Below are 25,417 nucleotides of genomic sequence, written 5' to 3' on the forward strand. Positions count from 1 at the left end.
TGGGTTTGAAGCCCAGTTAGCTACCAAGGTATTTAACTTTTCTAGTACTTTCCTTGACTTACCATAGGGATAATATTTACCTGGTAGAGTTGGGAAGGTGAGATAATATATGTGAAAGCAATAGAACAGTGCCAGATGCTCAGCATAGAAATTCTATCATTACTACATTGGAGTGTACTCCATGTGAGTGCAATTAATACCGAAGGGAAAACAAAATAGGATGATGCTTCAGGGAAATTATTTCCCTTGTCAGACATTTTTATTTAGCTTTGCCCGAGGCTTGCCTTCTCACTGATCCTTGTGAGTGTAAGCTGGGTTGGTGCTGGTGGAGTTTTGTGTATCTTAATTTACGGGAAAGGGAATGGGATGGACAGGAGACAGACTGAGACAAGAATGAAACTCAGGAGACCTTGTCTGTGTTAAGTCCAGTTAAATACCAAAAATATGAGAAGGAGCAAACTGGTGAGCAGTTGAGCACACAGGGCATACCTTCTCTTTCCCTATTTCCCCACTAAGTCTGATATATTCCTCCATCCCATGGGTCAGCGGCTGGGCAACGGTCATTTGCTCCCCCTCGGTTTTAGATAATGTATATGTCCTTAGCAGCTCTTAAGAGAAACAACACATTGTAAGAGTTACTCAAACTGAAAGGCAAATGGTCTAGAAAGGAGGGGCTGTAGCCATCGTGGCAGGTAAGGCAGGGAGAAAGAAAGTCATCACGGGGTGAGCCCAGTAATCACCCCAGACATCTATCTGGCATCTCTCTCTCTCTCCAAATACACTGCTTCTTAATCCCTCAGCATGAGGCTGCTGGAAGGAGACAAAGACTCCAAGAAGAGCAAGAGTGTCCCTGAAGCCACATGGGGCTCAGCATGAAACAGGAAGCATATGGAAATAGCCTCCATTTAGCTGTATCTCAAGAGTCTGTTGGATACTTTGTGGGAGGCTGATAACAGGCACTGGGAGTAGGGTGGGTGTGGATAGCACAGGAGAAAAATCTAGATCCCTAAACCTCTTCTCTCTGAATGTGGGAGCTCTGGCTCAGTTTCTCAAATCTGTGCATAAGGAGGCGTCCCAGGTGGTGCCGGTGGTAAACCACACTCCTGCCAATGCAGGAGATGTAAGAGATGCAGGTTCAATCCCTGGGTTGGGAAGATCCCCTGGAGGAGGGCATGGCAAGCTACTCCTGTATTCTTGCCTGAAGAAACCCCATGGACAGAGGAGCCTGGCGGGCTATGGTCCATAGGGTTGCAAAGAGTTGGACATGACTGAAGCGACTCACACACACACACACACACACACACACACACACACACACACACATACACAAAGGCATGCATACGTGCATAACGTGGTAGTGAGTTGTTGGAATTTCAGCAATGTTCCCATAACTGGAGGGGCTTGGCCTGCAGCTGACAGAATGAATGACTGGGGGCCCAATTCCAGAAAACAAGACCGTGTCCCACACTCACCCTTCCCGCCTGCCACTCCACCACCTCCTGACCAGGCACCTCCTAGGCAACCCAGAGAAATGAAGCACAGCACAGCTGAAGGGGAAGGACAAAATGACATTTTATTACACATAACAGCACAAACGGGACAAGAGTCAAATCCTCTCATTTATAAGTACTCAACCAAAACAACTTTTTCTCAGTCCTGTATGAGAAATGGCATCTCACGTGGTGAAAAGTTGGGGTCCAGGTTATGGCACAATGCCTAGTAAATGTCACTGTGTCTCAGGAAAGAAATGTCAGAGGGCGAAGTCATTTGAGCAGCTTCTTCTGGGAGTAGGGAGGTCATCTTGGGTCCATCAGAAAAGTCAGGAATCTCTCAGGCCCACAAGGCAATGACAGCCATAAACGCAAAACCAGCAGCTACACAGCTCCACTTAGCCAGAGGGGCTTCAGGACTTGCAAGTTCCCGGGGCAGAATTTCCAGGAAGGTGACATACAGGAATGTACCAGCTGCCATGCCTTCTAACACAGCCTGTGCCAAACCTTGCCCAGCTTTAGAGTCTCCTTGAGGCACGGCCAGCCCTATGGCTAGGCCCAGGGGGGACATGAGAGCTAAAGACAGAATGGAGAGCACGGCCCAATGTGACTCAGTGCCTACCTGCACCAGCCGCAGTCCTACGCCAAACACCACGATCCCCTTGTGAGCCAGGACAGCAAGACAGAGCTGCACAGTTGATGCGACTGTGAGCTGCAGCCCCACAGCTAGACCTTCAAACACGGAGTGAAAGGAGAGTGAGAGCAAGAGGATGAGGGCTCGAAAGGGACCCCGTGAGGGTGAGGGTAGAAGTCCGTGGCTGTGAGGTTCAAGCTCATGAGCTGTACCCAGTTCCTGCTCCTGCACTTTGGGTGTTTCAGCAGCCCCAGGACAGCACTGCAATGCCAGCGACTCCAAAAGGAAGACAAGGAAGAAGCCCAGAGAGATGACGAGCTCTCCGTAGGGATACTCCATCTGGTGGGAACAGAAAGCTGTTGTGAGATGGCAAAGTGTGCTGCGCTTGTGCTCAGTCATGCCTAACTGTTTGTGATCCTCTGGACTGTAGCCCGCCAGGTTCCATGGGATTTTCCAGGCAAAGATACCGTAGTGGGCTGCCATTTCCTTCTCCAGGGGTTCTTCCCCACCCAGGGATCGAACTCGAGTCTCCTGTGTTGATGGTGGTTTCTTTACTGCTGAGCTCTGGGGGAAGTAAGGAAGGGAAGAAATTGCACAGGATTGGGACTGGGCTGACGGAGAAGGCAATGGCAACCCACTCCAGTACTCTTGCCTGGAAAATCTCATGGATGGAGGAGCCTGGAAGGCTGCAGTCCATGGGGTCACAAAGAGTCGGACACGACTGAGCGACTTCCCTTTGACTTTTCACTTTCATGCATTGGAGAAGGAAATGGCAACCCACTCCAGTGTTCTTGCCTGGAGAATCCCAGGGATGGGGGAGCCTGGTGGGCCGCCGTCTATGGGGTCGCACAGAGTCGGACACAACTGAAGTGACTTAGCAGCAGTAGCAGCAGCAGGGACTGGGCTGAAGAGAATGGGAAGTGTGGTAACAGAACATAAAAAGGGGAACGAAGCCAAGAGGAGACATGGACGTTTGACCACAAGAAAACCTGAGGAAATAAGGGAAAGAAAATCAATAGGGTTAGAAATATGGGGAAATGATATGAAGCATATCAAAGGGTCCAGAGAAAGAATGGAAGGTTAAACAAGAATTCTCTCTGGGTTTCATAAGCCCAGAAGGATTGAGTGGCTCCACCTTTCCTTGCCAACAGCAATGTTAGAGCTGAGGGGCAGGAGGAATTCTTAGAATTCCATACATAAATCCTCAAGGTCTGGGCATGAAAGCAATCTCTGGTTCTCCTTACTGTCCAGGTAAGGGATGGTGGGAGACACTTACATAAGCTGAATCAGCATCATCATCAGAATGCCCCTCACTCTTTGTCCTGTTCTAGGGAGAAAAAAAGCACAAATTAGATGAGGGAAAGCAGCTCAGCGTCCTGTTCTGTGCCGTTGGCTCTATCACTTTCCTTCAAGGCCAATCTGACCTGTTTCCATCACTCCACACAAGAGCCATCATTTTCCTCGTCATTCCTTCTGTCCTTGACCTTGTCACTTTCCCCCCTTTCTTCTCCTCGTTCTGTTCATCATTCTGGCCTCATGGCCTTGGAGGTCTGATGCTCACCTGTATCACCAAGTTCTGGACCTCTGACTTAATCCCCTCCAAGGCTTCAGCAGTCATGTGCATGAACCCTGCTCCCAGGAAAACACCAGCAGATGTGCAGCCCAGGAAACTGAGGATCCGGCGGTGACAACCTAATTAAAAGCAGGAGTTACAATCCAGTTGGCAAAGAGGAGATAAGAAGAAGGTGACCAAGGAGCCACGGGCAGCACTCAATGTCCCAAGACTGGGGATGATGAGAGAATCAGAGCAAGATAATCAGGACAGGGTGACAAGGCTGAAGTCAGACTTAGGTTATGGGGACAAAGATGTGATAGGGCTATACCTGTGGCTGTAGCAGTCTGGAACCACTTGAAGCAGATGGGAATAAGGCCACACACCAGAGTGAGCACCAGCAGGGCAAATAGGCAGCCAATTTTTGCTCCTAGTAGTGGTTCCATCCTTGTGGTACAGGGTTAGCAGAGGCCTGAGAAAGACAAGTGGAGTTATATATAGTCTTTGGAGCAGGAGGGGTGTCTCAGGTGGTCAGAGATGGAGTGTTCGCTCTCCTGAGTTCCAGGAGGCTATCAGGAATCCTCTTTCTGGTCTATGTTGCCTCTTCTTGTGTAGCCTTACATAGGAAGCTTGCCCAGCCCGTTTCTCGCTCTTCCCTTACATGCAGGCCCCTCCCCTGGCTGACGCCTTCCTGAATTTAGAAACCAGAAACTCCAGACTCTCTGCCAGGCATGGCCTGGTGCAGTGTCTTCTCCTCCTCAATGCTGTGACTAATCTTGGGGGTGTCGAGTCAGTTCTGGCCTGGGGCTGTTCTAATCCAGAGTGTCTATAGTAGCTCTCCCTAGCTGTTTTGTCCTGGGGACAATCTGATCTTGCCTCACTCAAGACATTTGATCTAAGCCTTTCATACCCTGTCTACTCCGCCTCAAGTCCTTTAGGTTGCTCTGTTGATACCTGAACTGCATCCTTTCAAAGGGGATTTGGGGCCACTTGGGATAAGAAGGGGAGAAGGAAATGGCACTCCACTCCAGTACTCTTGCCTGGAAAATCCCATGGACAGAGGAGCCTGGTAGGCTGCAGTCCATGGGGTCGCTGAGAGTCAGACACGACTGAGCGACTTCACTTTCACTTTTTCCTTTCATGCATTGGGGAAGGAAATGGCAATCCACTCCAGGGTTCTTGCCTGGAGAATCCCAGGGACAGGGGAGCCTGGTGGGCTGCCGTCTACGGGGTCGCACAGAGTCGGACACGACTGAAGCAACTTAGCAGCAGCAGGAGTAAGGAGGTGGGGCTGGCAAGTAGAGCTGCCACCACACTGTGACAACTAGTAGAGGAGGGGGACTCCCCTATCCCGTCACTCCAGAGAAATAGCTCCAGGCATGGAAATGTCTAGAAGGAAGTTGAGATTTCTAGTATTACAATAGTGATACTGCTACAACTTTGACTATGCCTGTTTCCTGATATAAATTATAGAAAAGGGACTGAGAGTTTTAAGATGAAGAAAGTTGCTCTAGTTCTGAAACAGCAAGGCCTAGGGGAAAACAGAAACGAACCAAGTATACTGAAGGCTCCTGCTTGGACATGTGAAGATGGAGATGGAACACTGAGGCCTGAGGGGAACCGACTCTTGAGGCAAATGTGTATGAGGTTAACTCGGAGGGAGTTGAGAAAGTTGAAAGGGAAGAAGGCAGAAAAAAAAATAGAAGCCAAGCAGCTGTTGATTACCCTGTTCAGGTGGCCTGTGTAACAATCCTGAGACCTGTTGAGCCAGTTCTCAGGAAGCTGGGGGTGACTTTCCCCGTCCCCCCATTATCTGGTGGAAGCAGCAGGATTCTTCCAGGAGAGGATGAGCTGGAGACTTGTGTGGGGACCACTGAAAATCTGAGGATTCTCTTCATTATAGGATAGGCCATGACAACAGACCTCTATACCTTTTAAGAAATCACCAGATTCATTTCCATTCTTTGAAAACTTTTTATTATTATTAAAGCTTCAAGTGAACACAGGTATATAGGGGTACTGTTGCTGAAACTCGTCTCTATTCACCAGAGTGAACAGAAACATAAAGACAGAGTTTTGGGTGAAGTATAAAAGAGAAGTTTTTTTCTTGTGCCAGGCAAAGGAGGCCACTGAAGGTTAATGTCCTACAGACTGTGCCCTCCCTCGAAAGAGAATAGCAAGGGGTCTTACAGTTTGAGGGTGGAAACCAGGACCATAGATAAGGATCAGGGTAGATCAAGCTTGCATTCTTCACTTCTGGAAATTTTCAAAATTGTCAAAGCTGGTGTTAGGTGGTCCTTGAGATGATCACACCAGGGATGACCTTCTTTCTAGAACGAATGATGCTCACAAGGGAAGGGAGTTTTAGGGAGTATTTTCTTGGAGAAGTAAACACCAGGTGCACAGTACAATTCTAGCTAGAAGGCAATCATTTGAGAAGTGCAATTAAGAAAGAAAAGCAGCTGTGAGAGTGTTGCGGTCTTTTACAGACTAGGACCTGGGGACTGGAGTCGACGAAAAGAAAGAGAGAAAGAGAGAGAAAGAGCAATATCCCTCGGGCTACGTGGAAAACCAATAAAGCCCATACACAGGACTTGTACCACTCACGAAGGCACAGGGCATCCTCTCAAGGAGGTCTTGAAAGCTTGGGCGAGAAAGTGAGCTCAGTAGGTTTCCACGCTCTGAAGAAGTAGCCAGAGATAGAAAGAAGGACGTGGGGGAACGCAAGTCTCTAGTGGAACAAGGGTATTTTATTAGCATGCTTATATATCTTCAGTAAAATGATAAGTCAGCCGTTAAAAAGAATGAAATTCCACCAGTTGCAACTAAATGGATAGTCTAATAAGTACAAGGTTGCTGAAGAGAGTCAGTGAAGGGAGTCACTTGAAGGGAATCCAAGCAGGTGCTCTTTCTCATGATCTCAGTCCTGAGAACTGCATGCAGCTCTACTCATTCCTGTATCCCAGGAACTGATAAGTCCTTGAGACACAGCACACAAAGGAAGAAAATACAACATATTGGATCCCTTAAAGTTGACCGTCCCCTGACAATTCCCCCTTTTTTTTTCATAATTGGAGGCGACTGTAGATACTTTTGTGAAAAAGGCCCTGACCAAACGAGTTTGTTTAGTTTGAACAATTTTAGTTGAAAGGCATCTGTATACTACAAATATAACCATCAGGATAATTATCAGCGTCATAGCTCCAGATCCAATACTATGTATAATGCTTTGAAATCATCCTCGAGGGTCTAGCCCAGTTAATTAATCAGCTAGCTGTTCAGCTAAGATTTCCAGATTTTTGGAAGAGGGTAGACTCTTAGAGAAAGTTTCAAAGATTTCTTTTTGTAATAATTGTACATTTAAAGAAGCATTATCATGTAAGTCTTGCAAATGAAATTTGATTTGTTCCCAATTGTAGGCACTATAGTTGAACGGAATGGGGGTAATACAAAATTGAGTAGAATTCCAGTTACATTTTAGTATAGCTTATTTTTGCAAATCTATTAATTGATCTCCAACCTATTGGATGGCTATTTTTATTTCTTGTATTTCATCTTGAATTTCCTCATTTATCTGAGTCTGAGTGATCCACATAGTATGAGCATCTTTGGTCCAATTTTGAATAAAGCTGTGTGTTTGAATTGAGGTTTGTAAAGCAATGCCTGAGACAGTGGCAGTAGTGCAAATGGCTATTAATCCCCAAATGCCAAGAATTAACCATCTACTGACTCGTTTAGATCGTCGAAGTGATTTAGTAAGTAGCTGGGAGGCAAATCCTGCTATGGGACCCTCTTCCCAGGGTCATTGGAGATCTATTGGCAACCATGGATGAAGAATCAAAAGGGATTCATTTTTCAAAGAGACAGAGGAATTAAAACAAGTATACAATTTGCAATCTATAGAAGTCACAGAACGTAAAGTCTTATTAAACTGCAAGTTCCCTATAGCTATAATAAAAGGAAGGGGAACACAAGCTTATATGAAATATGAATGATTATAACGAACGGAATATTTACTATGCCTATGACTGGTCCGCATAAAATATCGATTCCAAGTTCCAAGTTCTTTGGTGCTTGTGGCAAGTTTCCAGATGTCCCATTGTTCAGGCCCAATCCATTTATTGAGGATGATTCGAGGCTGAGGGGTGCCATTCCACCGTCAAGCCAGCCAAGAAGTCCTTTGTTAATACTATGAAGTCCATCAGAGTATTAGTAACCTTTTATGCTACTTGAGTGGTATAATCATATACAGTGCTGTTAATATCATCTGAGCAGTTAGACAACTACATACCATGGGGTCCCCAGTAATCAATGCTGTAATTGGCCACAAACATTAATTTTCCTGATTTAGCCTGACATTTGTCCCAATGAACAGGAGTATGTTTAAAGTATTAATATGTAAACTCTGCATAATGATTTTTGTCCTTTTCCTAGAGTTTCAGTACTGTTGACATGGTTCTCATAGAAAGAAAGGGCAGTAAACAGTCCAAGCAATGTCCAAAAGTTCTTCTTTGGAGGCAGAACAAAAGCCCATGTTTGTCGGCTAACGTTAATGCATAATTCTGTCGGACCCATGCATATAGGAAGGACTTCATACCCTAGAGAAATATTAATTAATCTTCCTTTTTCTCAGGATGAGAGGGCCCCTCCAAGCTCCAAGGAGGAGGCATATGTACTGAGTCACTGGTGGATACAATTGGTCCTTTATCTGTCCATTTTATAACCTGCAGTAAAGGGGGCTTGGGTATATAGGCCCAGTAAATATGATTAATTAATTTAGCTTGAGCAGGGGAAGAAAAAGCAAGCAAAGCAAGCTTAGCAACAAAAATATTTTCTGGATTCTGAGGCATTTCCTGTTGATAAACCAGATTTTCAGCTTGATTAGTAAGGGTTTTTATTTGTCCCCAAGTAGGGAGATCATCGGAGATGGCGATGGCACCCCACTCCAGTACTGTTGCCTGGAAAATCCCAAGGACGGAGGAGCCTGGTAGGCTGCAGTCCATGGGGTCGCGAAGAGTCGGACATGACTGAGCGACTTCACTTTCACTTTTCACTTTCATGCAGTGGAGAAGGAAATGGCAACCCACTCCAGTGTTCTTGCCTGGAGAATCCCAGGGACGGGGGAGCCTCGTGGGCTGCCATCTACGGGGTCACACAGAGTCAGACACGACTGAAAGAACTTAGCAGCAGGGAGATCATGAGGTCGATGACGTCGAGGGCGGTGCTTCTTGGAGAGTTTTAGAGCCGCCATGGCCTGTACTGGAATTTCTTCCTCCTGGAGGTTTTGTCTTTTTGTCTTTATTTTGAACACTGGAGGCCCCCTTGGGGTGGATTTTCCAAAGAGGAAGCCAATTGAGTTTGTTGGATCCATCTGGAGAAATACAAGCATACCCCTTTCCCTGTAAGATTAATTTCCCAGTAAGATTAATTTCCCAGATTTCCATTGTTTAGTCAGCCCATCTTGATACCAAATGGGCAGAGGAAGAGAGGTATCCTGTAATCCTTCAAAATGTTTTTCTGCTCTTGTTAAGATATCTCCCTGTGGTAAGTTTAAAAAATTTACTAGAGCTAATCAATGAATATAGTAAATTTGCAGGATATAAAATCAACACACAGAAATCCCTTGCATTCCTATACACTAATAATGAGAAAATAGAGAAATTAAGGAAACAATTCCATTCACCACTGCAATGAAAAGAATAAAATACTTAGGAATATATCTGCCTAAAGAAACTAAAGACCTATATACAGAAAACTATAAAACATTGGTGAAAGAAATCAAAGAGAACACTAATAGATGGAGAAATATACCATGTTCATGGATTAGAAGAATCAATATACTGTAAATGAGTATACTACCCAAAGCATCTATAGATTCAATGCAATCCCTATCGAGCTACCAATGGTATTTTTCACAGAGCTAGAACAAATAATTTCACAATTTGTATGGGAATACAAAAAACCTCAAATAGCCAAAGCAACTGGAACTGGAGGAATCAACCTGCCTGACTTCAGGCTCTACTACAAAGCCACAGTCATCAAAACAGTATGGTACTGGCACAAAGACAGAAATATAGATCAATGGAACAAAATAGAAAGCCCAGAAATGAATCCATGCACCTATGGACACCTTATCTTTGACAAAGGAGGCAAGAAAATACAATGGAGAAAATACAATCTCTTTAACAAGTGGTGCTGGGAAAACTGGTCAACCACTTGTAAAAGAATGAAACTAGAACATTCTCTAACACCACACACAAAAATAAACTCAAAATGGATTAAAGATCTAAACGTAAGACCAGAAACTATAAAACTCTTAGAGGAGAACATAGGGAAACACTCTCCGACATAAATCACAGCAGGATCCTCTATGACCCACCTCCAGAATATTGGAAATAAAAGCAAAAATAAACAAATGGGACCTAATTAAAATTAAAAGCTTCTGCACAACAAAGGAAACTATAAGCAAGGTGAAAAGACAGCCTTCTGAGTGGGAGAAAATAATAGCAAATGAAGCAACTGACAAACAACTAATCTCAAAAATATACAAGCAACTCCTGCAGCTCAATTCCAGAAAAATAAATGACCCAATCAAAAAATGGGCCAAAGAACTAAACAGACATTTCTCCAAAGAAGACATACGGATGGCTAACAAACACATGAAAAGATGCTCAACATCACTCATTATTAGAGAAATGCAAATCAAAACCACAATAAGGTACCATTTCAAGCCAGTCAGAATGGCTGCTATCCAAAAGTCTATAAGCGATAAATGCTGGAGAGGGTGTGGAGAAAAGGGAACCCTCTTACACTGTTGGTGGGGATGCAAACCAGCACAGCCACTACGGAGAACAGTGTGGAGATCCCTTAAAAAACTGGAAATAGAACTGCCTTATGACCCAGGAATCCCACTGCTGGGCATACACACCGAGGAAACCAGAATTGAAAGAGACACGTGTACCCCAATGTTCATCGCAGCACTGTTTATAATAGCCAGGACATGGAAGCAACCTAGATGTCCATCAGCAGATGAATGAATAAGAAAGCTGTGGTACATATACACAATGGAGTATTACTCAGCCATTAAAAAGAATACATTTGAATCAGTTCTAATGAGGTGGATGAAACTGGAGCCTATTATACAGAGTGAAGTAAGCCAGAAAGAAAAACACCAATACAGTATACTAACGCATATATATGGAATTTAGAAAGATGGTAACAATAACCCTCTATGCAAGACAGCAAGAGACACAGATGTATAGAACAGTCTTTTGGACTCTGTGGGAGAGGGAGAGGGTGGGATGATTTGGGAGAATGGCATTGAAACATGTATAATATCATATAAGAAATGAATCGCCAGTCCAGGTTCAATGCAGGATACAGGATGCTTGGGGCTGGTGCACTGGGATGACCCAGAGGGATGGTACGGGGAGGGGGGTTCAGGATGGGGAACACGTGTATACCCGTGGCAGATTCATGTTGATGTATGGCAAAACCAATACAATATTGTAAAGTAATTAGCCACCAATTAAAATAAATTTAAATTTAAAAAATTAATAAAAAAATAAAAAATTTCAAACAAATAAAGCTGTATTAACAATAGTTATAGGTTTAAACAGTATCTTACATTGAAATCTAGTAAAGTCTGCTTTGGATAAGGAAGATAGAAGTGTTCCTGTGTATTCCCCCTTTTTAAATTTTTTTATTTGTAGTTTCAGTGTGTGATGTGCTCGTTCAACTATGCCTTGTGCTTGTGGATTATAAGGAATACCTGTAATGTGCTTAATAGAAAATGACTGTAAAAATTGTTTGATTTGCCTAGAAATATAGGCAGGGCCATTGTCTGTTTTTATAGAACTAAGAATTCCCATTACTGCAAAACAAGCTAATAGGTGAGTTATAACGTGCTGTGTAGCCTCACCTTGAAGAGGTGTGGCCTATATAAAAGAAGAATTTGTGTTGATATAGACATGTAGGAAAGAAGATGGAGAAAATTCAGGGCAATGAGTTACATCCATTTGCCATAATACATTGGGTTGTAATCCTCGAGGATTGTCACCCTGTGTAATGGGTCAAAGATGTAAGGGTTTACAAGTAGAGCAATTATTAATGATTTCTTTAGCTTGTTGGTGCGGAATTTTCAAAATTTGGTGCAAGGAGCCAGCATTATTGTGTAATAGAGCATACTGTTCCTCGGAAGTAGCAAAAGAAATGTTTATCAGCTTGTTCATTACCATGAGTCATAGGGCCGGGAAGGTAGGAATGTGTTTGAATACGTAAAATATAAATGGGAGAAGTGCAGTTTCTAATAATAGATTGTAGTTCAAAAAAAAGTTGTTGAATAATAGGTTGATTGGAGTTTATAGTGGAGGTTTCTATATTTTTTAATACAAAAGCTGAATATAAGGAGTGAGAGACTATATTAATGGGGTAAGGATGTAGGTGAATAACTTGAATAAGAGCATATAATTCATTTTGTTGAGCAGAATGAAAGTTAGTACAAAAAGTTTTATGTTCTTTGAGAGACCAGAATGAAGCTTTGGCGTTTTTAGTCCCATCTATATAGAAAATATCAGCTTGAGGTATACATTGCAAGCTGATAATGCGAGAGATAAATTCAGTATTTTTGAAGAAATTCCAGAGCTTGTTAGAAGGATAATGAAATGAAAATTCGCCAGCATATTCCAGAAAAGCTCTTTGGAAATCGGTAGAAGTTTGTAATGTGTTCTCAAATTGAGATTTATTAATGGGTATTACAATTTTATGAGGATCAGAGCCAATTAGAGTTTTGGTTCTATTTCTTCCATTGATAATGATTAGAGTGATTAAATCAAGGTAGGGTGTAAGTGACTTTATTCCTCTAAAATGGGTATAGATCCATTCTATTGGGTGTTCTTGTTGGGCAAAAAGTCCCGTGGGAGAATGGAGAGGGGAGCATAAATAATTCTAGAGGTAAATCAAGTCTAATGCGAGTAAGAAACTGTTTTTGCAACTTATTTTGCACCAGAGTTCCTCTCATGCCTCTTGAGAAAGTGAACAGTTCGGTTCAGTTCAGTCGTGTCCGACTCTTTGCGACCCCATGAATTGCAGCACGCCAGGCTTCCCTGTCCATCACCATCTCCCGGAGTTCACTCAGACCCACGTCCATTGAGTCCGTGATGCCATCCAGCCATCTCATCCTCTATCGTCCCCTTCTCCTCTTGCCCCCAATCCCTCCCAGCATCAGAGTTTTTTCCAATGAGTCAACTCTTCGCATGAGGTGGCCAAAGTACTGGAGTTTCAGCTTTAGCAACATTCCTTCCAAAGAAATCCCATAGCTGATCTCCTTCAGAATGGACTGGTTGGATCTCCTTACAGTCCAAGGGACTCTCAAGAGTCTTCTCCAACACCACAGTTCAAAAGCATCAATTCTTCAGTGCTCAGCTTTCTTCACAGTCCAACTCTCACATCCATACATGACCACAGGAAAAACCATAGCCTTGACTAGACGGACCTTAGTCAGCAAAGTAATGTCTCTGCTTTTGAATATGCTATCTAGGTTCGTCATAACTTTTCTTCCAAGGAGTAAGTGTCTTTTAATTTCATGGCTGCAGTCACCATCTGTAGTGATTTTGGAGCCCCCAAAAATAAAGTCTGACACTGTTTCCATTGTTTCCCCATCTATACAAGGATTATTTAAATCAGGATCTCCTTTCAAAGTATTAAATAGATTAGTCAGTTGATAATTAGCAATGCCTAAAGGAGTACGTCAAGGCTGTTATTTAACTTCTATGCAGAGTACATCATGAGAAACGCTGGACTGGAAGAAGCACAAGCTGGAATCAAGATTGCCAGGAGAAATATCAATAACCTCAGATATGCAGATGACACGACCTTTATGGCAGAAAGTGAAGAGGAACTAAAGAGCCTTTTGATGAAAGTGAAAGAGGAGAGTGCAAAAGTTGGCTGAAAGCTCAACATTCAGAAAACTAAGATCATAGCATCTGGTCCCATTACTTCATGGCAAATACATGGGGAAACAGTGGAAACAGTGTCAGACTTTATTTTTTGGGGCTCCAAAATCACTGCAGATGGTGATTGCAGCCATGAAATTAAAAGACGCTTACTCCTTGGAAGGAAAGTTATGACCAACCTAGATAGCATATTCAAAAGCAGAGACATTACTTTGCCAACAAAGGTCCACCTTGTCAAGGTTATGGTTTTTCCAGTAGTCATGTATGGATGTGAGAGTTGGACTGTGAAGAAAGCTGAGCACTGAAGAATTGATGCTTTTGAACTGTGGTGTTGGAGAAGACTCTTGAGAGTCCCTTGGACTGTAAGGAGATCCAACCAGTCCATTCTGAAGGAGATCAGCTGTGGGATTTCTTTGGAAGGAATGTTGCTAAAGCTGAAACTCCAGTACTTTGGCCACCTCATGAGAAGAGTTGACTCATTGGAAAAGACTCTGACGCTGGGAGGGATTGGGGACAGGAGGAAAAGGGGACGACAGAAGATGAGATGGCTGGATGGTATCACCGACTTGATGGACGTGGGTTTGGGTGAACTCCGGGAGTTGGTGATGGACAGGGAGGCCTGGTGTGCTGCAATTCATGGGGTCACAAAGAGTCAGACACGACTGAGCGTCTGAACTGAACTGAAAGAGGGTCTAATCTAATTTATATCACCTAAAAGTTTTTGAAAATCATTCAAGGTTGAGAATTTATCCGTGCGAATCTGTTTTAGTTGGGGAGTAATATGTTGTCTATTAATAACATTATCGTAAGTAATGGTAACGTGTAGAGGTTGGAATTTTTTCAGGGGCAATGATTAATCCAGAGTCTTTCAAGCATTGTTGAGCAGTATCAAACATGTGTTGAGTTTCCAAAACAGATGGAGCTGAAAACAATACATCATCCATATAATCAATAACAAGAAAGTTAGGAAATTGTCTTCTTATAGGTTCAGGGCTTTGGCTACATAGTATTGGCACATGGTTGGAGAATTCATCATCCCTTGAGGCAATACAGTCCATTGATATCGTTTATGAGGCCTGGTGTGATTAGGATAAGGAAGAGAAAGTAAATCTCTCTCGGTCTAGAGGGTGTAAAGGGATAGTAAAAAAGCAATCCTGTAAATCTGTAATAATAATATGCCAGTTTTGAGGAATAGTGGTAGATGATGGAATTCCTGGTTGTAACGCATCCACAGGTTTCATAGATGCATTAACTTTTCTAAGGTCTGTTAAGAGACGCCATTTGTTAGATTTCTTTCTTATAACAAAAATGGGAGAGTTCCAAGGGGAATAAGATTCCTCAATATGTTTTAATTTCAATCTGTCCAAATAGGCTCATCATTCTTCCAAGTTATTTTAATAATTGCACTGTTTGTTAAATGAGCAGTGGCCCCTAGGAAAAATGTGGAATATATATTTGTGCTTGCCATTGTATAAGTAAATCTCTATTAAATTAAGGGCTACATCTATCACAAAAGGTTGTAATGTTGCTGGTTGGCCTTCTGGTCCCTCACAAGGATAAATTTAAGTATTTTGATACAGACTTCTTGTTATTTTGGCTTGAGAAACTCCTGTAATTTGGCAAGAAATTCTCTGTATAGGCCAAGATTTGGGCCATAAATGTTTGGAAATAATAGTAATATCGGATCTAGTATCAAGACCAGAAAATCTTTTGCCATTAATTTTGATATTTATATTTGGTCATACATATTCAGGTATTATTGATGTCCATAAGGATTGTTTTTGATCTGTATTGCCAAGTCCATCTGTCTGTATGCTGTTAGAGGTGTTAATAGAATTCTAAAGTAAAAGAAGTAGTTGGGCAATTTTGTCCCCCTTTTTGAATTGCCATAGTATCTGAGAAGACATCATAATTTGAATTTCTCCCTTATAATCTAAATCAATTATTCCAGGGTGAACAGTAATTCTTTTAGAAGTCAAACTAGATTTGCCAAGTAAAAGGTCGAAGGTTTGTGGGCGTAGAAAGGGTATCTGCCTCATTAGTTTAAGTGGGACCTTATATATTTCTCAACTAGCTGCTGAGAATAGATGAAAAGAATACCTCAACATTGTAAGAGTTCTATTAGGCCCTTTCCCAAGACATATATCCTGAGATAACTTTGGCACAAGATTAGCCAGGGAGAACAGGTTCCAGACAAAGTCTCTGGGCAAGATATATTGTTGCTGTGTAATAAGGGGTACAAGTCTTGAGATATAGGTTCCCAGGAAAGATTTGTTATAATTAAAATCATTAACATAGGGCCTAGGAAAAGCATTTCCATGAGTAAGACATTGTGCTGTGTAATCATTAGCTCTGGACCTAAAGAAAGGTCAGTTCTCCAGCAAGATACATTGTTGCACAAGGCTTAAGGAAAGCATGAGTGGGAATGTTTGCCTCTTCCTTAGAGTCCTGGACTGTTTGCCTAAGCTTTAACTCTTTCATTTTGTCCTGCTTTTAGGAGAATATAGTTGCCAGGGAAAGGGGTGAAGAAAGTGTTCTGTAACTTCTTCCTGATGGGAAGGGGTATAGACCCTAAAATTTTGAGGCAATATATTCTCCTTGTCCTCATATGGAGGGTCTCTGATCCAGGGGCCCCAAGGCACTGGAAACTGCAGGAGCATGAACAATCATTTGTAACTTAAATGCCTAAGCCACTTAGATACAAAGTTCATTATACAGTTACTGATATAAAAAGCAAACAGCAAGAATAAGATGACTACAACTATAGTCAGGATAGTTTTCCATCAAGGAGGGCTTTGTATTTGAGCTTCTATAGAATCAAATTACCTTGTATTGGCTAACATTTCAAAAGTAGTTTGGTTTTGGACAGTGCCAGCTTGAGCATTAGAATTGGCATCATCTTGGGCCATATCCTGAAACCACACTGTCCACTGAAAATATTCTCCTGGTTTAAGAAGAGCCCTTATCAAAAGCTGCCAATCAAGGAACAAAATTTCCAATAGAAGATGCCATAGCCTTTAAAAGTTCTTTAGTAAAAGGTTAATGAAGGCCGTACATAGTTACAGCCTTTTTCATTTGTTGCATGTGAGAAAAATCAATGCCTTCATATTGAGGTATTATTTGCCCCTGGGCATTATTAACATTTCTTAACACAGGAAAAGCAGAAAAACCACTGGCCCCAGAGACTCAAGACTGCAAAGTCAGCAACACAGAGAGCCTCTGTCGTGAAGGAGAATGACTAGTTTTTTCTCATAAATACCAGTGTGTGCTAAAGGCTTATCATTATTATCCAAAAAAGCATTATCAGTTTTAGTGTCAAAGAGAGCCACATTATCAGCTTTAGTGTCAAAGAGAGCCTCAAAAAAGTCATTGTTGGTCATTTTGTCCTTAAATTGAAGGGACTTTCGGTTTTGTGCCTATTGAGGAGGAAGCACTTGGGGCCGCCAGAACAGGGCTAGTAGGAAAATTCTGAAATATTTTATGTTCTAATTGGGCCTTCTGAAAAGTTTCATCATCTAATTCATATTCATGTAACAAGTGTTCCGCCTGTTGTTGAATATCAGGAGGGCTAGAATTATCTTGAAATGGCAGAATCACAGCTTTAATGAGTCCATAGGGGCCAGAAATCTATTGGAATATTTTTTCCCCGTTTAGTGGCTTGTTCCAACATTCTCTTTGACTTGGTGCCAAATTTCTAAATCAAAACTGCCTTCATCAGGGAACCAGGGATTATGTTCAACCACTGTTTGAAGGCATGCCTCTATGCATTGACACAAAACCAAAAGTCTTTGAACCTTAAATGATGAAGTAAAGTAGAAAAATGGTGGGGCTTTCCAGACATTTGTCCCATAACTCCGCACTTACCGACCTCTGTAGGTCCCAGTCACTCCATCCTGTTTGCCAAGGGTGAATACCATGTCCATGTTTCGAGTGCCATTTGTTGCGGTCTTTCACAGACCGGGACCTGGGGACTGGAGTCGACGAAAAGAAAGAGAAAAAGAGAGGGAAAGGGCAATATCCCTCAGGCTACGTGGAAAACCAATAAAGCCCATACATAGGACTTGTACCACTCACGAAGGCACAGCATGTCCTCTCAAGGAGGTCTTTAAAGCCCGGGTGAGAAAGTGAGTTCATTAGGTTTCCACGCTCTGAAGAAGTAGCTGGAGACAGAAAGAAGGATGCGGGGGACCCAAGTCTCTAGTGGAGCAAGGGTATTTTATTAGCATGCGTATAAGAAATGCATGCTTATATATCTTCAGTAAAATGATTACTCAGCCGTTAAAAAGAATGAAATTCCACCAGTTGCAACAAAATGGATAGTCTAACAAGTACAAGGTCACTGAAGGGAGTCACTGAAGGGAATCCAATCAGGTGCTCTTTCCCATGATCTGAGACAGAGAAGTCCTGAGACAGAGAAGGCGATGGCACCCCACTCCAGTACTCTTGCCTGGAAAATCCCATGGATGGTGTAGCCTTGTAGGCTGCGGTCCATGGGGTCGTGAAGAGTCAGACATGATTGAGCAACTTCACTTTCACTTTCATGCACTGGGGAAGGAAATGGCAACCCACTCCAGTGTTCTTGCCTGGAGAATCCCAGGGATGGGGGAGCCTGGTGGGCTGCCGTCTATGGGGTCACACAGAGTTGGACATGACTGAAGCGACTCAGCAGCAGCAGTCCTGAGAACTGCATGCAACTCTACTTGTTCCTGTATCCCAGGAACTGATAAGGAACAGAGTCCTTGACAAATGGCACACAAAGGAAGAAAATGCAACATATCGGATCCCTTAAAGTTGAATGTCCCCTGACACGAGAAGACGGCCGAGTAAGCTCAAAGAATATGGTCTACTGTAATGGAGAATATTTGAACTAGTTTTTTTTTTTTTTTGCCGTAACAGTAATAGCACTCCCATCCTGGACACCAGGTAGCTTCAGCTTTGGCCGTCAAGATAGAAGAAAACACTTGTCACACATCCGTTGTCAACTCTCAGGCGCATCTTGAGCAGGAGATGGAGAAAGGTCTGATGGTGTGATCACAGGTAAAAGGTCTCCCCAGGAACTGACCCGGGCACAGCGATACAAATCCCTACAGAAAAGAGAGGGTCAACGTGGGCTGCAGGCTCTCGCTGCCTCCCACTAACTCTGGTCACACCCTCCACACCTGCCATGTCTGCGGGCCGTGATCACAGCGTGCTGCATATGCCCATCTGGACAGCACAGGTGACAATGCACGTGGCGTGGCCGTTTAAGAACAGGCTGAGTGATTCGGGGCCAGCGATTGGCCTCCTCTGGAGATCCTCGGGCAAGGATTACCAAGGAGAACTTTTCTTCTTTTGGCTTCTTGTTCTAAGACAAGGAGACAGAGATGGCTTGCGGGAAAAGATGAGGGAAAACAAATTTCTTCAAACCTCATTCCTGTGACTCTTCTCATATTCTATAAGTCATATACATTCAGACCCTAAAACCTCCAAGCATTCTCTGGAATTTCCCAAATCCTCCCATCTCTGAATCTTTTTCACTGTGCTTTCCCAGGCTATTTTCTCCCTACCACAGTATTCTCAGAGTACATACCCAGCTGAAGGGGATGGGATAGTAGGCCTGGGAAAAGCTACAGGCCAGGGGCTTAGAGGCTGTCAACTGGGGACATGGAAGTTCATGCGGACACTGTGAACACAAAGACATGAGATAAGACAAGAGAACCACAGATCATAAAACCTAGAAACTACGACTAATAGAGTCAAGAAGGGCTAGGGATAAAGGAGCACAGAGTAGATGAAAGGGCAAGCCAGGGGAATCACTGAGGAATCAAGAGTAGAGGATGGTGGCTAGCCCTCTTTTCCTGGCTAGCCCTGAGTTCAGATCTTTGCTTGCAGGGAAAGGCAGAAGTAATACTCACTGGGGCAAAGACAAAACCAGGTCGAGGGTCCAAAGGTGACTTTTCTTTTCTCTGAAATCAAGGGAAATGAAAAAAATTTTAGGCTGGGCTGAGGGGTCTGTTCTAACTCAATCTCTGCACTCAATAAATTGAGGATTCCTCTAACATTCAATTCTGGTAATTATTAACTATGTTCTGAATTAAGCTGGCTGTTTCTCTAATACTCCAAACAAAGAACTTTCTCTTTGCAGCAAGAGAAAGGCAGAAACTTGGCACATAGTATGGTGCTCTCCCTTGTCAGTAACCTTCACTCTCAAAAAAAAATCCCATTTCAAGACAATGAAATTTGTGATTATACACTGGTTCATACAGTCCTAAACAGATAAGGTTCTTAGTTCAGAAGTGCCCTGGATCAGGGGCTGGCAAAAAAAAAAAATTTTTTTTAAAGGTCCAGAGACTAGGCAAAAATCTGTTTCCTACTGCTATCTGTATGGTGAAAATAGCCACAGGCAACAGACCTATAGCCACAGACACATGGTTATAGATGCATAAATAAGCACTGCTCATATAAAAACAGGTGGTATGTTTATATAAGCACTGCTCATATAAAAACAGGTATGGATCTGATCCATAGGCTGGAGTTTGCCAACTCCTACCCTATATCATGACTTCATGTGCTTACTACCTCGAGTCATCCTTATTACTATATGCCAGTCCCTTCAGTTTTCAAGGGAGTGCCAAGAACTGGTGAGAATAAGTGGGGAAAGGAGGGTAAGGTGAAAGAAGGAAAAAGAACCTTACATTAAGGACCAGGTCCCTGGCGTCCATTAGAAGGGAGTGCCCAGCTTTTGTTCCATTCTCTACCAATACCTGATTACAAAAGGGAAAGTAAGAAGCCTTGAATTACATGAAAACATGAATGTCAGTAGCTCTGTAAGAGCATTCCCAAATAGAATAGGGATTCTAAATCAAACGGGTATTACATATATGATGCAGATGGAGACCTGCAAAGAGGGACAAAGGGATCTATGTAGGATGAAAATGGTTAAAAACGAAGACAAGCTCCAATGGGGACAAGGAAAGGCATGAAGTAGACCCATGAAGCTGCTTAAAAACTTGAAGGGAAAAAGGGGCTTCCACTTACCAGAAAACGACCTGTCTTGCGCCATAAGGTTTGGACCACGTCAGTGCGGTCGGCCTTGCTGGGCAGTTCACTGAGAGAAAAGGCTGCTACCACCACATCGAATTGCACCTGGTGCACAAGACAAGGAAAACGACCGACCTTGACATCTCCGTCTTTTAAAGAGTACAACAAAGGTCTATCCCACTAAATTTCTTCTGCTTTCTTTTACTTTCTAACATTCAATGCTAGGTTGTAAAGCCAGGACCACAGTTTTCCATCTGCATACTCCACATCTGGCATACTTTAAACACTGCCACTTGCCTTGGGTGATACAGGTAGAAACTGTCTGAAAAAGACACCTGGAACACAAGGCATCCCAGATCCTGAACCACCTGTGGAGGAAAGTAGAGATGTGGCAAATATGACTGTAGGTATAAACTGAAGGGACAAAATGCTAGCTGAGGATGAGATGCAACAGAGTAGACAACTGAAAAAAAGGGCAGGGGGAATATTGGGTCATTTGTCCTGTTATTCTTACCCTACCCATCCATAGTCCAAAAGAGGCCTCCAGCATCTTCAACAGGGTCATTGCATCAGACCCATCTTTAACTTTCCGGCCTCTCCTCTACTCCCCAATAAAAGACCCTTTCTGGTACTCCTTTGCTTTGCAAATGCCTTCAACTTTGGAAAAGCCCTTCCTTACATTTTGTCCTCACCTTTCAGCAGCTTTTCTGCCAATTCCAACATGGCAGCTGAGCTGTCCACGCACATATACTCACGTAGGCTCTGACCCCAAGTACTATGAGCAGCCCTAAAGTGGCAAAAAATAAATCTTCAGTTCTTACGACAAAGTTATTCCTACAAGAGACCCCTCTGTCCCTAACCCAACCTTGGGGAAACAGAGCGCTATGTTAAAATAGTTGGAAAAACTAGCGATCTTATTTTCTTGTTTCATCTACAACTATTAAGAAGACTCAAAAACTACGTGAACACACACACAAAAATCTTGCTGACATGTAAATCCCTGTCCGAGATCAAATTCCTTTCCTTTTTTATCCTTCTAAATGTGGGTTTTTTCACTTGACATTAAGTTCTGACCCTAATTTATACACCTTCTCATGCCTTGTCTAATCTGAGGGAAGAAACACATCAGTTCCAATTTTCCTCTTCTTCCTTTGGTTCTCCAGTGTCTTGATATTGACGGGGCATAAGCTAGCTCTACCTCTCTAGAGTTGGAACTGACAGAGACAGAGAAAGATACTCACCAGGTGACAGAGCCAGTACCCGAGCCAAAGTCCATCAAGGTTTGTGGCTGGAACTCTGGAAGGCGAGCTTGGATCTGAAGAAATATTCAATACCCCACAGTGGGGAAGACAGACACTTATTTAGGGTCTTGGTAAACATGAATTAGGGGACCGCAACAGAGGAAGTGAGCCGTAAATGTCAAGATTCAGTGTAAATGCCTTATAGAATAGAAAGCTCTTAGAACAGTGATTCTAAACCTTTTTTTGGGTCAAAAATTCCTTTCAGAGGATAAAGAGAACCTCTCGAAAAAAATGCACATGTAATGTCCCAAGAATCTTGCCCCAGATTACTTTATGAAAAAGGGAACTGATAGTAAAGTTTCTGGTTGGAAGTTGAGGGAATTTCACCTCATGGAAAGCTCGGGAAACTGCTGCAAAGCCACCATCCAGTCTTGCTGCCATATACACCAGGCTCAGTCCCTCATTGTAGCTGCCAGAAAAATCAGACATACCACTGGGAATTAATCTCTATCCTGCAGCTACCCTCCAGACTTTTAGGAAATGAAATCTTTGCAAAGGGCTCTTCCAGCTCAACCCTTTCACTGATCAATGCAGACAAGTCTTAGGGAGGCTTATAAACCAGATTGCCTTTTCACACACTAAATGGTGTAATTGTATTTCCCCAACTCTCCTTCTCAAAAGCCAAACTTTTCCTTCTTCTGCAGCCCTTCTAGTCTCCCTTACCTCAATTCTTGCCAATGATAGGTAGTTCTGCGCAAGGCACGCAGGACTTCTTCATGATGTTTCTCTGTCTGACATGAGTCTGGGGTAAGAACAAGCACTGGAAGTAAGGACCTAGGAAGAACAGGGCTCAGATACAATATCTGAATTTACTGCCTGCCATTCCCTACCAATTCCCACATGGAAAATGCTTAAGAGAGAAGCCAAACTAGGGAAGAGTTTCAGGTTAAGAATAATAATGACCACCACCACCACCACCATAGTATATCAGATAATATATTGCCTCTAACAGCAATTCATTCAATTCAACCAACTCTATCTCACAGGTTTTGTTCTGTATTAAAAGCAAGTGTAATAAAAAGTTAAAGGATAGGATAAAGACAGTACTTTGTAGATTTCTTCACTTCCCCCCAATTTAATAATGTGATGACTCCAAAGTTCCTATAGGAAGGAAAGGGGCTTGAAAAACTTGTCTTACGATTGTGTTCAGTTCAGTACTATTTTACCTACGGAGTGCCTATTACGAACCAGGTACTACAAGAAGTCAGGGAATACAAAATGAACAAAAGGCAGGCCTCTTAATAGGAAGGAACTCACAATCATGAAAACAACTTGACAAACTAATTTTCCTTTCCCTGTAGTACTGGAGAGGGACTTTATTTTACCTGAACAAAAACTTAAGACGGTCTTAATCCAGTGGACTTGGGGAAAAAAAACAAAGATCTAAATTTCTACAGTAGACTGAAGCACTCACTGATCTTTACTAAAGCCCTGAATTTAGTAGGCAATCTCTGAAATTACTTATCTTCTTTTAGAAAGGCAACATTATGAATAACTAATCTGGTTAGAAAGTCAAATAAGAAATTGCAGTATCTATTTAAGAGGCTGCAGAATTATTACTAGCTCTTCATTTCCCTCTGCTCTTTCTATTTGGCTTACTCTTTATTTTTGAAAAGACCTACCTGCGTTTTCCAGGATTTTTTTCTCAAGAAGAACAGCCCGTCTTTGTAGCTCTTCTGGCTCTACAGGTAAATGCCGGCTCCAGAGATAATTGGTTAGGGCTTGCACCTGTTTCTCCATATTGGGCATCGAGCTCTCTATGGACCAAAGATGCAAAGAGGAATCACTTGTACGCAGGGTCCAATCTTCGCTTCTTGAGCTTCCATTTCCCATCTTTACTCACCTAGCAGCAGTAACTGCGCGGCTTCAGCCAATCCCTGCGGCAGCCGCACGCATGACAGCTGCAGGATGCCAGGGTGCCGGCGATGGGGCCTCTTCCCCAGGAAATCGGACTTGTTATCCACGTGGGATACGCCGGGCACGAGGGCAGCAAGCGCCTGCAGAAAAAGGAAAGCTAATGGGGGGCACACAGGATGGCTGCGGGAGGCTAAAGGAGGAACTGCCGAAAGCGCACCTCCTCGGAGAGGAGCTGTTCTTGAGGTCCAAAGCTTCTTTTGAAAGCAGGGGAAATAGGTACTCACTCGGAACTGGGGAGCTATTCCAAAGCTGCGGCGCCATCTGCCTATTGTCAGCAGATACCTCGACCCTCTAACGGTCGCCATGGCGCCAGCGGTGAACCGGAACCGGAAATTTAGGTGCAGTGTCTGTCACTCTCACTAGCTGTAGCGAACATCCTGCGCGAACATTGGCGCCGGGCAGTAACAGCCAATGCAGAGAGCGAGTGCTTGCTAGTAGCCAATAAACAATCGATCTGTAAATCGCCTTGGAGGCCGTTTGTGCACCTCAATTCCAGCGTAGCTAGCCGGAAGCTAGGTGACTTCCACGCTGCGTTGTGATTTGTCTCCGGCCTCCAGAAATCGGAGGGGCGGGGTTAGGTAGGTATGGGCTGGCCCTATGCTGGGTTCGCCAGAAACGCGTCACAGGATGGCAAAGAATTTGTGTTTGTATTAACTACCAGTGTTCTTTGTTTTACCTTCTGGAGAACACTGAAGTCTTGGAGTTTTTACCTCCTGTGTGAAATGGAGTAAAGTATAGTCGCTCAGTCGTGTCCGACTCTTTGCGACCCCATGGACTGTAGCCTACCAGGCTCCTCCCGCCATGGGATTCTCCAGGCAAGAGTACTCCAGTGGGTTGCCATTTCCTTCTCCAGGAGAGACTGCAGTAATGGGAAGATGAACAAGGGAAGCCAGATTTAGGCGACCAAATTCATGGAATAATAGATAATAGATTTAATGTTTCTTACTTGTTAGTTTCTCTTAGTATTAAACCAGTACTTTTAAGCCAGGTAAATAGCTACCATGAGAACCTTATGTGACAGGTAGTGTGGCAAGCGCTGTTATATGGTACTACCTTATTTAGTCCCCATACTTCTAAAGGATAGATTTTGCACCCAAGGAAAGTGAAAGTTCAGGTGGCTAAATATTCCGCTTGAGTTCCAAGAGCTTGTTAGGTTAGAACAAGTTCTAAACCTTGGCAATCTAAGTCTGATCTTCACCTTTAAACATATGCTCTGCTGGTAGTATTGGTACATAGAATGCAAGTTAGCAAGTGCCAATTTGTCAAGTGCTGATGACAAATTGGTAATTTCTATCTGGGGGGTTCCCTGGTAGCTCAGTTGGTAAAGAGTCTGCCTGCAATGCAGGAGACCTGGGCTCGATTCCTGGGTTGGGAAGATACCCTGGAGAAGGGAATGGCAACCCACTCCAGTATTCTTGCCTGGAGAATCCCATGGACAGAGAAGCCTGGGAGGCTACTGTCCATGGGGTTGCAAGAGTCGGACACGACTTAGCAACTAAACCACCACCGCCATCTACATCTATGAGGATTAAATGATGACCTGCTGTAGC

At 43.2% G+C, this 25,417-nt stretch overlaps 2 protein-coding genes across 2 annotated transcripts; both read right to left on the bottom strand.

The window, feature by feature from the left end:
* Nucleotides 1-1,830: 1,830 nt before the first annotated feature.
* Nucleotides 1,831-4,122, bottom strand: SLC39A2 (solute carrier family 39 member 2). Its single transcript, XM_052647214.1, has 4 exons — nucleotides 4,008-4,122; nucleotides 3,686-3,816; nucleotides 3,401-3,451; nucleotides 1,831-2,463 (listed from the first exon to the last, which is right to left on the bottom strand). Exons 1-4 carry the CDS (start codon nucleotides 4,120-4,122, stop codon nucleotides 1,831-1,833), a joined length of 930 nt encoding a protein of 309 aa, XP_052503174.1.
* A 13,722-nt stretch (nucleotides 4,123-17,844) lies between these two features.
* METTL17 (methyltransferase like 17) lies at nucleotides 17,845-24,183 on the bottom strand. The gene is made up of 14 exons (XM_052646836.1): nucleotides 24,092-24,183; nucleotides 23,794-23,947; nucleotides 23,573-23,707; nucleotides 22,614-22,692; nucleotides 22,278-22,359; nucleotides 21,891-21,964; nucleotides 21,342-21,436; nucleotides 20,947-21,017; nucleotides 20,647-20,754; nucleotides 20,304-20,372; nucleotides 19,524-19,574; nucleotides 19,199-19,291; nucleotides 18,789-18,973; nucleotides 17,845-18,713 (listed from the first exon to the last, which is right to left on the bottom strand). The coding sequence occupies exons 1-14, from the start codon at nucleotides 24,170-24,172 to the stop codon at nucleotides 18,608-18,610; spliced, it is 1,383 nt and encodes a 460-aa protein (XP_052502796.1). The 5' UTR covers nucleotides 24,173-24,183; the 3' UTR covers nucleotides 17,845-18,607.
* Between the last annotated feature and the right edge of the window lie 1,234 nt (nucleotides 24,184-25,417).

This window comes from Budorcas taxicolor, chromosome 10 (genome assembly GCF_023091745.1).
Source record: "Budorcas taxicolor isolate Tak-1 chromosome 10, Takin1.1, whole genome shotgun sequence".
Classification (NCBI taxonomy): domain Eukaryota; kingdom Metazoa; phylum Chordata; class Mammalia; order Artiodactyla; family Bovidae; genus Budorcas; species Budorcas taxicolor.